This window comes from Physeter macrocephalus, chromosome 1, assembly GCF_002837175.3.
Source record: "Physeter macrocephalus isolate SW-GA chromosome 1, ASM283717v5, whole genome shotgun sequence".
NCBI lineage: Eukaryota > Metazoa > Chordata > Mammalia > Artiodactyla > Physeteridae > Physeter > Physeter macrocephalus.
This window is the reverse complement of record NC_041214.2, coordinates 76,252,305-76,268,979: the sequence shown is the minus strand read 5'-3', so window position 1 is coordinate 76,268,979 and position 16,675 is coordinate 76,252,305. Positions and strand designations below refer to the sequence as shown.

At 42.0% G+C, this 16,675-nt stretch overlaps 2 protein-coding genes across 2 annotated transcripts in view; one reads left to right on the top strand and one right to left on the bottom strand.

Annotated features, from left to right (window-relative positions):
- Positions 1-16,675, top strand: part of MCF2L2 (MCF.2 cell line derived transforming sequence-like 2) — a 251,845-nt gene that overhangs the window by 46,155 nt on the left and 189,015 nt on the right. The window contains exons 2-3 of the mRNA XM_024124235.3: positions 4,171-4,254; positions 13,830-13,944. Coding sequence (XP_023980003.1) covers positions 4,171-4,254; positions 13,830-13,944 — 199 coding nt within the window. The remainder of the gene's footprint in view (positions 1-4,170; positions 4,255-13,829; positions 13,945-16,675) is intronic.
- The window catches only part of B3GNT5 (UDP-GlcNAc:betaGal beta-1,3-N-acetylglucosaminyltransferase 5), a 133,472-nt gene continuing 126,804 nt past the window's right edge, over positions 10,008-16,675 (bottom strand). Inside the window, exons 3-5 of the transcript XR_008617045.1 lie at positions 14,753-14,880; positions 13,928-14,115; positions 10,008-11,231 (exon numbers count right to left, since the gene is read on the bottom strand). The gene's annotated coding sequence lies outside the window, so the exon portion shown is untranslated. The remainder of the gene's footprint in view (positions 11,232-13,927; positions 14,116-14,752; positions 14,881-16,675) is intronic.

The window sequence follows — 16,675 nt, the reverse complement described above, 5'->3', positions numbered from 1 at the left end:
CAGGGATCAAACTTGTGTCCCCCCTCACTGGCAGGCAGACTCCTATCCACTGCACCACCAGGGAAGCCCAGTTGGACATTTTTTAGTGTTCTTGGTTTTTAAAATCTTCCAAATTTCTCCTTAAAAAATTCTTCCATCTGCTTTTCAAGTGCCTCTTACTCAATGTTAATTTATGGACAAACTTCAATACTAAGTCTTCTGGTTCAGGTTAAGCATCGCTGTAGCATAGGAGGCAGTAGAAGAAGGAAAATGGGTTTGTGTTCTTTCTAACCTGGCCAATAAGAAAGAGAAGTGAAACACAGCATGACCCCAGGGTGCCTTTTTGAACCACCCAGCAACTGATTCCTCAGAGCCTCTGGTCCACATGTGTTTTCTCAGCAGTCACATCTGTTCCAGTTGTGGGAGTGGGAGGGCAGGCTGGGCTGGAGGAGGTTCATTTTAGTGCTAGGGTGCCTTCCTTTACATTGTCTTAACTAATTAAACAAGTTATCTGTAAAGTGTCTTCTTAGGGCTGGCTCACAGCTGGTGCTCTCATTAGTGTCACGAGCAGTGGCTGAGTGGAGATCCTGGTCCCATTCCTAGTTCGCTAACAACCGACCCTTCCATCCTTTCTGCCCACCAGATTTCCTGGGCAAAGTATTCAATAGTAATGCAGCAGGATCTGTCAAACTTGGGTCTGCCTTCCTTCTTGGGTCAGATCATACTTTTATGCCTTAACTTATTAATTAAGTAGTTTGTTTGTTTGTTTATTTATTTATTTATTTATTATTTTGGTTCCTTTTCCCTCAGACCATACTTGAGTCTTTTAAATCCCAGTGTGACTGAAATTTCAGAACAGCAAGAGCAGAGGCTAAGGGTTTCACTGTCCTTTATTCCTTACTAGTTGCAACAGTTAGACTGCATCAGCTTTTATCAGCCAGTTTCCTGCCCTCTGCCCTGAGGAGGAGGATGCAATTAGTAGGAAGGGTCCTGCCCCAGAGCCCGCATTTCTCTCAGATGGGGGTGTGGGGTTTGGGGGGTGGACAACACAGAGGTGTTTCTTGCTGCCTACGACTGAATTCCAATGGGATGTGCTGGGCTGTACTGCATCACCTAGGAGACCTTTGTGGATACTTCCTGCAGTTTTAGAACTGTGGGTCCAGGGTAACATGTAATCACAGAGATAGAAAAGGGACAAGTTTTTCCCAGATCTATTTGTAACTTTGCCTAGGATAGAAATTGTGTTGAAATTCAAATACTACTTCGCTTTGCCTTGTGTGGGTTACAAAGAGACAAGTTTCTCCCTAATCTACATGCATCAAAAATAGCAAGCAGGAAGCAGGAAGCCTCCACACAGGACCGAGGGGCCTGCAGGGTGCAGCAGGTACCACCACCTCAGTGGGTCATCACTGGCCATGCCCAACTGTTCCTGGAGAAGGAAAAGCCATTTTACACGTGTGGATGCTAAGGCTCAGCATGTTCTTGCTGTGGTTGCCCAGCTAGAAATTGGCAGAAACAGCTCTTGGCATGTAGGGCTGAGGCAGCTTCCTTCCCACTGCAGGGGGAGGTGTTCCTTTAGACCAGAGAGCTCCTATACTCCCTTCCCTACCCCATCTCTACAGGAGTGGGTAGCAGGGCCTGCCAGCAGCAAGGGCTGGTCTGTGTGTTTCCTCTGGTACAGAGCATAACTGAGGCTGAACTGCGCATGGCCCACAGGTGTCAGGCATCACTAAAAGCTGGGTGTGTCTGAGGTCATCTCCATCCACTGGGTCAGTGCTGAGTCTGAGAAACCCTCATGCTCTGTTGCAGCTGGCCAGGTTGGGTCATGAGGTTCCTTCACTGGGAAGTCTTCAAGGATAACCATGTCACTCCCTGGCTGGGGGCCAGGCTGTCTCAGCAAAATCTGGGCCAAAGGCAAACCAGCTCATTTCTATTCTTGGGAAAACAAATCGTAGATTTTAATCCTGTTCCTTTGGTAACCACAGGAGGCAGGTGAAAATGTCTCTGTTGGAAGGCTGGACAATCCTCCACAGATTCCCAAGATGAGAGACACTAGTCAGCGTCTCGGGTGGTAGAAGCCAATGCTCCTCAAGGCCAAGGGTCTAGAAACTCCATCACGTTTGCCCTCTTAGAGTCAAGTGATCCAGGGCTGACCCAGGCTCCACACTTAAATTATTGTGTGACCACAGGCAAGGTCACAATCTCTCCATTTCTTCATTTAAAAAATAAGATGGGACCGGGGGTGGAGTGGGGTATGGTTAGCTTAACTCACTTCCATTGTTTCTTTCAGATCTTACCTCTTTAATTTAAAATGTTTACTTTAAAGCACATCTCAAATATTGAGGTACAATAACAATAAATTGCATCTTATGATATTGGTTTTTCTTTGGGGTCATTGTCCCTTAAATAGACTCCCTCAGGTATGGAAAAATAATAAACCAGCTGTATTTTGAGTATGCCACTTTCCCAGACCACTGGGAGATTGTGTTCTGAAAAACTCTTCAGTTACATAACTCCTGTTTCTGCTTAAACTTTCTATTTTCTTGTCCATTTGTAATTTAAATTTTATTATGGAAAATTTGAAACATATGCGAAAGAATTTTATAATGAACTGCCAAGGGCCCATTAACCATTTTCAACAATTATCCGCATTTTGTCAATCTGGTTTCATCTCCCCCAACCCCCGCCTGCCATTTTCTGCTCCCTGTATGTTTTTGGCAGAAGGGGATTCTGGAATATTTTTAAGCAGATCTCAGACTTCATATCTTTTTACTGTTAGAGGCTTTACTTTGTGTATCTAACAGAGAAGGCCCTTCTTTTTTCGTAAAATATAACTACAGTGTCATTGTATACAGGCAGGTTGTAAGAGGCAACACCTGTAGCAGTGATACAGGGGTCTTTGAATTTGTAGTGAATTCACAGTGGAAAGTCCTTTCCTTCAGGAAAAGTGGTAGAATTCACTGAAAAGCGTCTTGGGGTTTGAGCGGCATTTGCCCCACCCCTTAGGAGACTTTGAGAAAGCAAATATAGGCAAGGTCTTTCCAGAGTGATGAATGTAACTAGCGTTTACTTAGCACCTACTATGTACATCTCCATATGCATCGTCTCCTGCAACCTTTACACCAAAGCTGAGAAGTGGAAACCAAGGCTCTGGGAGGAGCTTCCCAAATATTACTTTCTGATTGATCAATATTAGAATATCACATTAACCTGGCTGCATGCCAAAACAATAGGTGATACCTGTTTCGCATCAGCATACAAGGCTATTTGGTTTGTACCTTAATCTAACCTGATGTTTAACTGCTGTAGAAACAATAACTAGTTCATTTTTTGAGGTTCCCTGGCAAATAGTTAAATGAGGATAATAATGTTGTAGGCAGAGAGAGCATGAAAATGCCTTCCCCTTCCCAGCCCAGGCTAAGAGATGCCACTCAGTCTTCTTCCCCTCTCTCTAGTACCCTTTCCCCAAATGGATAAAATGCAAATCTTAGTGCTTATAAATCACTCGTTGTGGTTAGAGGACATTTGTAGGTTTGTGCTTGAAAGGTTTGAATTTTTGCTTTGGGAACCTGTAACCTTTTATTCAGTAAGGAGCATCTTTATTTAGCAAAATGGAGTGTGCTTCGTTAAACATGTTTGGCAGTGGGAAGGGGCTCCTTGAAGTATTCTGGAAGGGGAAAAAAAGGGATGGAGGTGACTAAGAGAAAGACAAAAAGGAAGAAAGTGAGGGAAGGAATAAAAACAAAAGAACGTTCATAAGTCCCAGATTGATTTTCTGACCCAGTTTGAGATGAACTCTGGTAACTTAGATTGTTTGTGTTTAAAATGTCCTTCTGCAGACCCAAAGGAATGCGCAGATCCCTAAGCACTTCCCTTGGTGATGAGACCATCCCAGCAGGTTTACTGTGAAACTACTGAAGCTTAAGCTTCAGGGCCTCTCCCTTGCACTGACCCCTCCCAGAACCTTGGGAGAGGCACTAGAAATGTCCCGTGCTCATGTGTATAAGTGTCAAACCACACAAAACCCAGATCCATCCCTGCTTCAGGAATTGAGTTCTCAAGAGAATAATGTGCCCATAACCATATCTTGGTAAGTTCCAGACTTCCCTAGTAGTGGAACTTCCCTTTCTTCCTTTAAATTCTCTTTATAATTTGCAAGGATTTAACCTAATTTGTGTTTCATTTGTGCAGATGAAATTATGCAGCAGGAAATCAGGCCCTTGGTGGCAGTGGATATAATTGAACAACTTCACAGACAATTTGCCATTCTTTCAGGTAAGGGGCAAATTCATTTGCATTTCTAGATTTTGTTGGGAGGTCTTGCCGGGAGGGCCCAGCCTCTTGAACTTGATTAACGTTATGCTCAAGTCTCAGTCATCCCTTAAGCCTCACCCAGGCCTAGAATGAACTGAGGAATATTGAGCGGGAGGAGGGTGGCATCTCATAGATTTTACTTCTTTTGCTGTTGGTTGAAATTTGATCTTTCCCAAGGGAGTACATTTCTTTGAGGTTGTAAAGAACAGAGCTGAAAAGATTTGAGGAAGGAAAAAGAAATAACTACTGACATTAGCTGTCACCATGATGTTCTTCCAATATTCTTGTTGGATGTTCTACCAAGATCCAGCCTTAAGAGAGTCTTGGTTTTAAGGGCTCATGAACAGTGCTGAGGTTATTTGTTCTCTGAGAGATTTGTCTTTTACTCTTAGCTCTTATGGATCTAATTTTAGTACATTGATTTCCATTAAGCATTTGATTGGGAATAAAGAGAGGCTAATATTAATCAAAGGCTAGAAATTTTCTGAGCCTAGGCACAACCCCGAAAAGTTGCCATTACTAGAATACTATTCTTTTTTTATTCCCTTAGCCCAGGGTGACATGACTTTAATTACTGAAACTGGAGGTATAGACCAAACCCTAAATTATAGTAAGACCTTTCTTGGAAGCATGGGGTAGTGAGAGTAGATGTCCTCAGCACATATCACAGAGGAATAAGATGGCAAGTCACTCTCTCCTTTTACATCTGTTCTGAAAAAAGCAACAAAGTCATCTTAGTTGTATCACAGGGAGAATGTGTAGTTGGTGTGAATTTTACTCTGCCATATGGGATGTAAAAAAAGTCACATTTCTTTACTTTCTCTAAATCTTATTTAGTCTGCTGCAAACTCCTCATACTGTTGAGTTTGAGAGAAATGCAATTTCCATTATTAGGATACCTCTCCCCATCTCAGAGTTATATCCTAGGTGGGGGCATCTTACACAATGCAGAACCTTCTGGGGAATTCTCTGGTCTTTCCTTCACATTGGTCATTGCTCAGATAGTCACTGAAAGCTCCGTAAATACAGGGTTCTCATTTTAAAAATTTCTGCCTGTATTGCTAATGCTTAGAACAGAGGCCGGAACATAATACATGCTGAGGTTGAAATTATCCAAGTCCTCCTGCTTTGTCTTGTGAGGCTCCCCACATCCCCAGTCTAGGCACTGCTGTCTTGACCCTGGTGGGAGTGCCTAGCCAGCCTCCTGCAAGTGAAGGTGTCATAGCTTCCGACAGTGAACCTGGGATAGTGCACAACAAAAGGCAGCATGGGAAACTGTCTCTGGGTTTCTGGCAACTGCTGCTATGGCCCTATGTCACAGAAGGCCCAAGGCCAGCATGCATTAAGGTCTGGAATGGATGATGGGGTGGGTTGGGTGGATTCCTATAGTCTTACACCAAAACTCTAATGCCTCAACTCAGAACATGATTCTGGCATATAAGATTGCACAATGACTCATCTGGGGGAGGAATCCATTGACTGATTGATACATTTAAATATCCAAAGTTATCTCTTTGAGTAATATTGAGGCATTTCTTTCTATGCTTATTTCTTAGAGGCAGTATAGTGAAAATCATAAACTGGTGCCAGACAGCCCTAGATATGGTTTTAGATTCTTCTATTACTAGCTGTATCATGTTGGGTAATTTACTTGTCTAAGCTTCACTTTCCTCACTTGTGTAATGAATGGGATCATCATAATTTTGAGGATTAAAGACATAATGTATGAAAAATGCTTAGTATTGCAAATGCCAACTAAATGTTTGCTCTTCTTTCCTGATATATTTTAATCCATAAAAATGTTTATTTTAATCCATAAAAATGTTATTTTATGAACCATCTAGGTCATATTTCAACACAATTTGTTTTTTAAAGTATATAACTGAAAAATAATTTTCAGTATGACAGCGTTTTTATAAGGGACCAAAACCATACAGTGAATATAGTGTATAATGCCACAATTAAGTCAGGAATAGAGGTAATTGTCACTCTTTAATGCAGAACATAGAACTGAAAACTCACACTGGACCAAGAGGACACCTCTGCTTTAGGAAAGGCAGTTTGTGGCAAAGACAATCCTTTCATTCCTGAGCTTCTTTTGTCAGCTTGTTGCCTCAAGTTTGACCTTCTTATGAGAGAGAAGCATGGATTAGCTGTGATAGCATTTGCAACACTACAAGTCAGGAATATTGTCAGCAGCCATGGGGTTCTCCGAGTCAGCACTTTTTTGGAATCAGCAGTCCTGCTTTTCATCTTTAACTGTCCCTCTTCACTTGGCAGGGGCAGCAAATGTCATCAACAAGGCTATCGTGGGGGCCTGTGTAGTTGTAGTTGTAAAACAGAAATCTCTGCAATTAGGTCTCTTCCATGGTTGTGGCAGTCCAGCTGTGGCATCTGCTCTGAGTCACAGCAGTTTTCCTTGTCCTGATTCAGACAAGCAGGGTGAAGATGTTCCAGCTGCAGACTTTTCTATAGATTCCACTGAGATCTGGAGAGAGCCAGAGGCCCCATCAACCAGGCATGCTGGGAAAGAGAGACTGGAACCTTTTTCTCAGTGAAGCCCCAGGTGCCTGGTCTGCTGTGTTTTGTGAGTGTGCTCCCCTGGCTGGTGGAAGAACAGGGCTCATTGCATGACGCCTGACCCAGATTTGTGGCCAGATGGTTTGAAGCCTCTGGATGGTGAGGCCAGTGAGCAGGGCCATCAGGAATTGGATAGTGACCAGGGCTAGGGTATCTGGTGGCTCTGACCTTGGAAGACAACTTGCATGTTCCCAATGAACTTGGGATATTTCTAAGTCCATGGCTTAGCTAGGAAACAAGAGAATATAATCAGGTTAGTGTGATGAAAACACTCTAGGCTTTGGACTCAGACCATCTAGGTTCATATTTCAACACAATTAGTAGGTTGCTCTGAACAGGGTTTCTCATCTGTAAAGTGGGTTGTTTTAAGGATAGTGCTTAGCATAGTATCTGGCTACAAGAGAACTTAGCCTATAGGACATGTTTGTTTGTTTTTTAAAGTATATAACAAGAGGTCTGGAGGTAGAAATTCTTGGTATTTGATGAGTGGCTCAACAACATTTAGGCTGGCATCTTTGTGATTCTCTTGATGTTTCTCTTGTTTTTAAAGTCTTGACCCCAAGATGGTTACTACAGCTCCAGACATCAAGTCTGTGTCCAAAGCAGGAAGAAGGAAGAGGAGCAGTGATGGTTTCTTCTGTTCCTTTTGCCAAGAGAGCAATAACTTTCCTAGAAGTTCTTGGTAGACTTCTGCTTATGTCTCATTCCAGAACTATGTGATGTAGCCATTCCTAGCAGCAAGGGAGTCTGAGAAGGCAAACGTTTAGCTTTTTATTTTTTATTTTTTTTTGCAGTACACGGGCCTCTCACTGTTGTGGTCTATCCCGTTGCGGAGCACAGGCTCCGGACGTGCAGGCTCAGCAGCCATGGCTCACGGGCCCAGCCGCTCTGTGGCATGTGGGATTTTCCCGGACCGGGGCACGAACCCGTGTCCCCTGCATCAGCAGGCGGACTCTCAACCACTGGGCCACCAGGGAAGCCCAAACGTTTAGCTTTTTAACCACCACAGAAGAAGGTGGTCAGGGAAGAGGGAGGTTGGGAATAAATTAGCCATTTACCAGTGTCTGCCATAATGCCTTTCCTTTAATTATGAGGAATTATCCTTTTATTTTTCTTTTAACGGTTATTTTCCCTCTTGGAATTACTGCCTGAATTTCTCTCTCTTTCTGTCTCTCTCTCTGTCTCTGACTCTGTCTCTCTCAACACCTTTAATCCTTTTAGAAATAATTAATAATGAAGGCATGAAGTACTCTTAGGCTTGTGGAGTCCGACATCTGCCAGCATTTGCACAACAATGGAGCTCAGGTTTGGTAGAGGTGGAGTTCCTGGGGGCAAGTGGGAAGTTCTCACCTGAAACAATGGAGAATGTCAAACCAAGGAAGTGAGCAGAGTTAAAACCGGTATCTAAGTCAGAGATGACAGACTTGAGCTCATCTCCTCTCAGGAAAACACCAAAATCACAGCTAACTGCTGAACAACCCTCGACAAAAAAGACTGGAACCTGCTAAGTCAGGGATGGAGCTAGTAACCTGGCACCTGGGAAATGAGAACCACTGCTAGAAGGTCTAGAGCAGTGCTGTTTAATAGAAATATAATGTGACCCACATATGTACTTTTAAATTTTGTGGTAACCATATTAAGAAGGCAAAAAGGAACACAGGAAATTAATTTTATTTATTTATTTAATTTTTTTGAGCATTAAACATTTATTTCATGTTTTCAAAATTATTTAATTATATTAGGAAAGAATAAGTAGGATAAAGAGGCAGATGTGGGATTATAGAATGCATCATTATATGCACATATAATGAAAAATTACTGGACGTATATAACATATACCCAAGCATTAGCAGAATTAGCACTGGCTCTAGGCGCATGGGCTTCAGCAGTTGTGGCACACGGGCTCAGTAGTTGTGGTGCATGGGCTTAGTTGCTCTGTGGCATGAGGGATCTTCCCGGACCAGGAATCGAACCTGTGTCCCCTGCATTGGCAGGAGGATTCTTAACCACTGCGCCACCAGGGAAGTCCCAAATGCCTCTTTTTTATAACAAATAATTTGTATTGCCCCTCACCATCCTGAAATGAAATGTATAGATACTGTAGTAATCTGCATTAGTTAGGGTGGGATAAAGAGCTATAACAAATAGACTCTAAAGTGTATGTATAGTGGCTCAAATGAACACAGTAGAAATTTAGTTCTTACTCTTGAAACAGTCCAGCATGTATGTTCAGCATGTATGTATGGTCAGCAGACAACTTTTCTTCACGTTCATGAATGAAGCCTCCTTTCACTTTGTGACTCTTACTGATATTATCCATTTTGTGTCTTTCTTATTAGCTGCATCCAGGAAGCAGACAGGGAAAGACAGCATACCACTTCTTAAAAGCCTCGGCTCAGTAAGAGTACACACTACATTCCATTGACTTGAACCCAGCTCAGTCATGTGGATACACTTAGCTGCAAAGGAAGCCGGGAAATGTAGTTTAGCTGTGTGCCCAGAGGGTGAACAGCCACCACCTACTTATTTATGCATATACTTAAAAAAATTAAAAAATTAAATGTAAAGGAGAGTTGTAATGTGAAGGAGAAAGAAAAGGAAACAATAGTAAAATAATATGTATTTCAGTATGTATTTCCAGCTATTCTAGAAAAAATAATGAAGTAGTCAGGTGCTTGCCCCTGTACATGGAGTTACCATGAATGTAGCAGGTGCAAATGCTGGGATGTGGTATGGGTGACCAGACATCCTGAGTGGCCTTACTGTAGTAGTTTTCTAAAATAGTAAACAATTGTTGACAAAGTTCTGAACAAGGTGGTCAGGTATTATCTTCTGTCAATTTATAGGGTTGTTGCAATTTCTGGAAAATTCAGTATATTTTGAAACCCTTTAAAAATATTTTATGATTTGTGACAGCATGGGTGGACCTTGAGGGCATTATGCTACGGGAAATAAGTCAGACAGAGAAAGACAAATACTTTATGATCTTACCTAGATGTGGAACCTAAAAACTGAGCCCATAGGAGCAGAGAACAGGTTGGTGGTTATCAAAGGTGGGTGTGGAGTGGGGAAAATGGGTAAAGGTGGTTAAAAGGTACAAACTTCCAGATATAAAATAAATAAGTTCTGGGGATATAATGTATAGCATGGTGACTGTAATTAATAATACTCTATATTTGAAAATTGCCAAGAGAGTAGATCTTAAAAGTTTTCACCACAAGAAAAGAATTTGTAACTATGTGAGGCGATGGATGTTAACTAAAATCAATTTTGTACACCTTAGACCAATACAATGTTGTATGTCAATTATATCTCAATAAAACTGGAAAAATATTTTTAAACACTTTATGATTGTATGTAAAACAAAGAGTCTAGGATCAGATATATAAATGTATTTTTTAACATACTGAGTTTCTGGTGAGACATTCGGAAATCAAACAAGATGTGAGACAATTCTTTATTACATAGGTCAGATTATTAAGTATCCCAGCCCCTGAGATTTCCCAGGTGCCTCCCAGTGAGTGGTGCTCCCATTTTCCCAGCTAAAGTCAGTTCTTTTGGGGAAGAGAAAGGGAAAATAGACACTGGGAGGCAAATAGCAGTAACCACTTCACTCTCTCTCCCACTGTTGCTCTTCACCATCTTCCTATAGGATTTCCCAATGTTCCAAATTCTCCTCTAAATGATGCAAGTCTTTATGCCAGCCAACACCCAGATCCTTATGGGAATGGTCTTATGTACCCCAAGCACTTGCTAGTGTTTTCTGCAGTAAAGCCAGCATTTAATGTATAGGTAGAAATAATACCAGGAGGAGTGATGTTTATTTTATTAAGTCACCATTGTACAATACTTAGTTCCAAGGAGTCTGGTTTTCTTTACCTTCCTTGAATAGGGCTTCTTTACACAATCTTTCTTCCTTTTGCATTTCCACGTTTCCTCGCAAGGTGGCACTGAATGCCTTGTTGTGGATGGAGGCTCAGCTTTGTTTCCTTGGTGCTTCTGTCTCTAAGACTAACAGACTAAAGTTCAACAGCACGTGGTGTCGCCAGTTAACCTCGGGTCTCGCTGGTGTTCAGTATCAGTATTAACCAAGATACGAGAAAACGCTACCCATCTTTCTCCATTTAGGCATGAATACCTTTCATTATAGTTAATGAAAAGGTTAAATCATGAAATGGTATAATCATATCCTTATGAATATTTTACAGTGTTTTGGTTCCTTGAAATATTTTAGCCATTCTCTTGGCAAATATTGTTTGTACAATTAGTACAGTGTAATAATGCATCTAAATTTAGCCTTACCCGAGACGTAACTTTTCTTAATTCACATTTCTCTGAAGTTTCCTATGATTGTGAAGCTAGAAAGAGGAAGAATATTAGTTGAAAACTGATAGTATCCTGATCTAAATTGTTTTCAGTCAACATAACGAGGCAACTCAATCTTGTCAAACAACTAATCTGCAGGTATCTTTTTTTTAATTTAAAATAAGTATACAGGATTTAAGAGGCATTTCCTGGAGAAGAATGACTGGTCATCCAGACAAATATCACAGTGATTGGTCTCTGAAAGCCCAAGACTCACATTAACAATACTTATAAGAGACTTGTGTAGAAAAACCACAATGCTGACTTACTCTTTACATGATACAAATACTCATGTTTGCTCAGTAGCGCATTCTCTCCCTTGAAACAAATTTACATGGAACAGCAGAGTATAAGCAGAAGATACCAGGTGTGGACTCAGAGCAGCAGAGTGGGTTGGATGATCCTAATGGCAGTGTCATCAGGTAGACTGGAGACATGGCCTGGATACTCAAGGTTGTGGGCCAGGACCCTCTCTCCTTAGGATAGCTGCGTGCCTTTGCTTCTCTGAGTCACCCTTTTCCATAGTTTCTTCATTGATCCTACACCCTCAGTAATCATGCAGTCCTCATTAAACCACACCCTGCACTGATGCCTCTTTCATTAGATATGTGGAGTACGTGTGGTCATTTGTAGTTAACTTCACTTGGGAGCCGTGTTCCACTGAAAGTAGCCTCCCTCCATGGGCATAGCCTGGAAGGCGCTCCCAGCACTTCAGCTCATGTCCCTCTGCCTAGGGTACAAGTACTCCAACTTTCTTAGTCCTCGGTGCCTTAGCAGCTCAATCATTTTTTCACGGCCCTTTTTGGCCAAAAGCAATACCTAACAGTCAAAACAACTTAAGTCTATAGGTCCTGACAACTTAGTAGCTGTTTGAAAAAATAAATACACACAGTTGAAAGAAAAAGTAATATTTAACTTTCATTCTTAGAGAACCACAATTATCTCAAACCTTGGAATCAGTCTAGACATCACCACTTGCATTTCCTGTTCCACATTGATTTTCATACTGCACTTGCTGGGTTTTTTTAATTAAAAATTTTTTTAAATTTATTTAATTAATTTATTTATTTTTGGCTGCATTGGGTCTTCGTTGCTGTGCGTGGGCTTTCTATAGTTGTGGCGAGCGGGGGCTACTCTTTATTGCCGTGCGCAGGCTTCTCATTGCGGTGGCTTCTCTTGTGGAGCATGGGCTCTAGGCACTCAGGCTTCAGTAGTTGCGGCATGCGGGCTCAGTAGTTGTGGCTCACGGGCTCTAGAGCGCAGGCTCAGTAGTTGTGGCGGACAGGCTTAGTTGCTCCGCAGCATGTGGGATCTTCCCGGACCAGGGCTCAAACCCGTGTCCCCTGCATTGGCAGGCGGATTCTTAACCACTGCGCCACCAGGGAAGCCCTGCACTTGCTTTTTATCCCAGCAGCCACCAAACCCCCAACTTCCCGAAGATGCAATAACATTCAAAAGAATACCGCACAGTTTAATATTGAAATTCTGAACTACCTCAAGCTAGTAGCAAGCAAGGCATCTGACAGATGCCAATTATTGCTGTTTTCCCCCAAATTTAAAATATTCATGGTGGTTTTGTGAGTTCACTGTGGTTCCCTGTTTGGGAACCATGGGGTTGGAACATAGTCATGTGGGTACATCTAGGGGCAAAGAGCTTGAGAAATATAATCTGTTTAATTTAATCTGGTGGCCTCTGCTCCAGTGACTTAAATATTTGAATATTAATTTTACATTTTTGTTCTCACAGGGATGTCTTATATTCCCTTGTAAGAGTTACTGAAGGGCAGCTGATTATTGCCTCCTTGCAAGAATAAGAACCATAATAATGGTTACCGTTTATTGAGCACTTATATAATAATAAACACTCTACTAAAGTGCTTTTCATATATGTTCTCACTTAATCCTCACAGTACCTTTTGAGGTAGGTACAGGTAATATGCCTATGACATAGATACATATGTATATATAAGGAAACTTGTATTTAAGTGTCTTGCTTAAAATCACATAGAGATTAAGTGGTAAAGCAGAATTTGAATAAGCCTGTCTGATTTTAGAGCCAACTCTCTCTCTCTCTGTTTTTTTTTTTTTTTTTTTTTTTTTGGCCACACCGAGCTGCATGCAGGATCTTAGTTCCCTGACCAGGGAGTGAACCTTTGTCCCCTGCAGTGGAAGTGCAGAGTCCTAACCACTGGACTGCCAGGGAATTCCCTAGAGCCAGCTCTCTTAACCACCATGCTCTTTCACCTTTGATATTTACTAACTACAAAAATAAAGAGCAATATTATGTATTTGTGTTGGCATTATTTACTATTCTACCTATGCTAAAATATTTAAATCAGTGTTATATTTTATACAGTAACTATCTTCAAAGGATTCAAAAATTGAATTCTCACAACACCCCTGAGCAAGCATGAAGGAGAGAGACTTGTTCAAAATAGTTCAGTGTCAACCTTCCTGCATTCTGCTCTGAAATAATATAGACAGAAAAGTGGGTGGCCGATGCACATCTCGATATTAATTGAAGTCCCTTACCTGCAGAGGTGTGATGTGAAACATTTTGCTAACATCTTGACCACCTGTTTTTGTTGCAGGAGGCCGAGGGAAAGATGGTGCCCCCATCATCACTTTTCCAGAGTTTGTGGGGTTCAAACACATCCCAGATGAGGACTTTCTGAATGTCATGACCTACCTCACTAGCGTCCCCAGGTGAGCTGAACACAGTGCTGTGCTGCCTTCCTTGTCACTGGCTTTGTCCTGAATTTCCCATGTGGAAGGGCTGGGGTGAAATGGAATCTTCCCTGAGCAGAGCTCACACTGGCATATAACTTAGCCAGTTTTGCTTATCCATCAGTCACAGACAAGGGATGTGGAAAGAGACTAGAAAACAAAGTTACACGAGTATCGGTTTTGATTATGGTGTGCACATACGCAGTACTTAATAAACATTGTTGAGTGAATGAAACATTGATTGAATCGCTAATGCTGCTCTTGTTCCTTCAGGTTCATTGCTCTAGATTAAGGTGATTCTGGCTTCCTGGGGCCTGTCGTCTCAGACACCTGTCCGCTGCTCAGGGAGGTCAAGCCATGTTAGGAGTTATTTAATTTATCTCCCTCAAATAAGGATTCAGGGGTAGATTTTATAGTTGTCATTGTCAGATGGAGAAACTAAGTCACAGAGCAAGGAAACTAAAAGTCCAGGAATAAAAACTGTGCCTAAAGCTGAGACCAAAACAGAGATGTTTTTGGGCATCTGCTACTTCCACCTCTCTGGCCATCTGCTACTTCCACCTCTCTGGCCCAGTTCTCACGTTTTTATGCCACTTAAGTCAATAAATAGCCAGATCTCCAAGGGATGGAATGTGGTGCAGAGTTCATATTGGTGACACACATTTTATAGACATAGATGGAGCTGGGCGTGGGGTCCAAACCCAGTTCTCCCAGAAAGCAGACTTGGCCAGGAAAGGCCCTACCCTCCATGGATCTGTATTGCTTAGGATACTGTCTGTTACTTAACTGCTTTGTGGTTAGGAGTCTACACAACAGCCAGGGGTGTGCTGTTTTGCTTGCTTTCCATCTGCCTCATATGATTTAGAGGTAAACACCAGCTCTGTGATTGAAAGGCCACCTGGAGTCTGATCCCACCTGCAGAGATTAGGAAGTTGATTAGTTTGCTTTAACCAAACCCACTCTTCTTTGTTTTTTTGTTTTTGTTTTTTTTACCCTTCTTACTTCTTCTTCAGAGAAAGCTATGGATTTATTTTTAGTGTACTTCTTCAAAATCCAGTACTTACATTTCACCATTTCCCCTGTTCTCTGCCTCTGATCCCGGAATATTGTATGCATTAATCAGACACGAGAGGATTTGGGCTTTGTTGGTTTGAGGGAAGGATGCTGTATATCTCTGGGTTTTGCTTACATGGTTCTGTCTACAGGAACACCTTTGCCACCCTTCTAGGCCTGGCTAATTCCTGCACAATCATCATCCCTTAGTCTGATCTCATTTCTTCAAGGAAACTTGCCCTGACCCCAGTTCTGCCCTCACAGACTCTTTATTTCCACAGAACCCTGAGTGTACCCCTTGTATAATGCCACAGTATGGAAATTATTTCTGCTTCTTCCATTAGACTGTGAACTAGTGAAGAGTAGGGACCAATGCTTTTTTTCCCCCTTCTTTTCTTTTTTTTAATTCCTAGCCCAGCACATAGTAGGTTCCCAAGAAGTGATGTTGGTGGAATTTCCAGTTCTGATATAATTCATCTCAATCAAAGCGTATTTGTTATAGGGTGAGAAGCGGGACACTGCCAGAGAGAGGGGAACCCCACTCCTCACTCCTGCCTTTTCCTCCCAGGGTTATAGGGAGTTGAACTTGGTCTCCCTCTTTGGCTCAGTTGCCTCCCCAAACATTGACCTATCCTTCTGTGAGGAGCAGCAAGGAAGAGGGTGAGTAGGGAGGTGGGTAATGGGTGGAAGTGCCTTCTCCCCATTTTCATTATATTTGTTTTAAACTCACTGTCTAATTTTACTGAATCCCTGGATGCAGTCATGTGCTAAATGAAAAGGGTCATTTTCATCTTGTCCTTGCAGCCTTTTCTGGGTCATGCTGAGGACTGGACATTGAGTGCCATGTGACCCAGTGTAGAGAGAAGCATTGAGGGGTAGAAACCCTATCTCACAGGCAAAAAAGATAAGAAAAATCAAGAGGCTACTGTTTAGGCCTGTTTTCCCTTTTCTGCTCTATGCTTCTTATATAATTTCTTGTGACCTAGGGAGTATTTTCCTTTCCTAGAATGCAGTTTGTCTCTTGAGAAAGAGTAGTTGTCTGACCAGTTATTCTTCTTTCCTCTTCCTGGCATTTGCCCCTACTTGCTCACTGCCCCACCCCTTGTTACTTTCAACAAAAAACGGAGACAGTGGGTAAGAAGATCTGAAAGGAGAAGTTGACCTGAACTTTGCTTCCCAGTTTCCAAAGAATGAACCACTCCTGTTCCTTTTATGATTCCTATTCATCACAATTTGCATCTTCCTAAATGTTACAGTGGTTACCAGGCACCAGAGCTTTTCCCAGATTGCACAATGTTTTATAGGCAGGTGGAATGACCTACAACAGCAAGGAAGAATTGACGCACTAGAAGAGGAGAATGGCAGGATACTCAGGTTAGGGAAAGGAAAGCTCGATGCCTGAAATGAATAAGGATCTCTCATTGTGGCTGGGTTGGGTGAGTGCAGTAAGGCTTCCCACAGTAGCTTATTTTTTATCAGATCTTTGCTGAGTGCCATCAGTGTGTAGGAAACTAGGTTAGGTGCCATAAAGGACCAAAAAGACCATAAGACAATATCTTGGATCTCAAGAGATTGATCACAGGACTCTGTTGTCATGATATTTTGTGAAATATGCAAAGAAAGTGCTCTAGGAGCTCAGAAGAGAGAAAAGTCACTT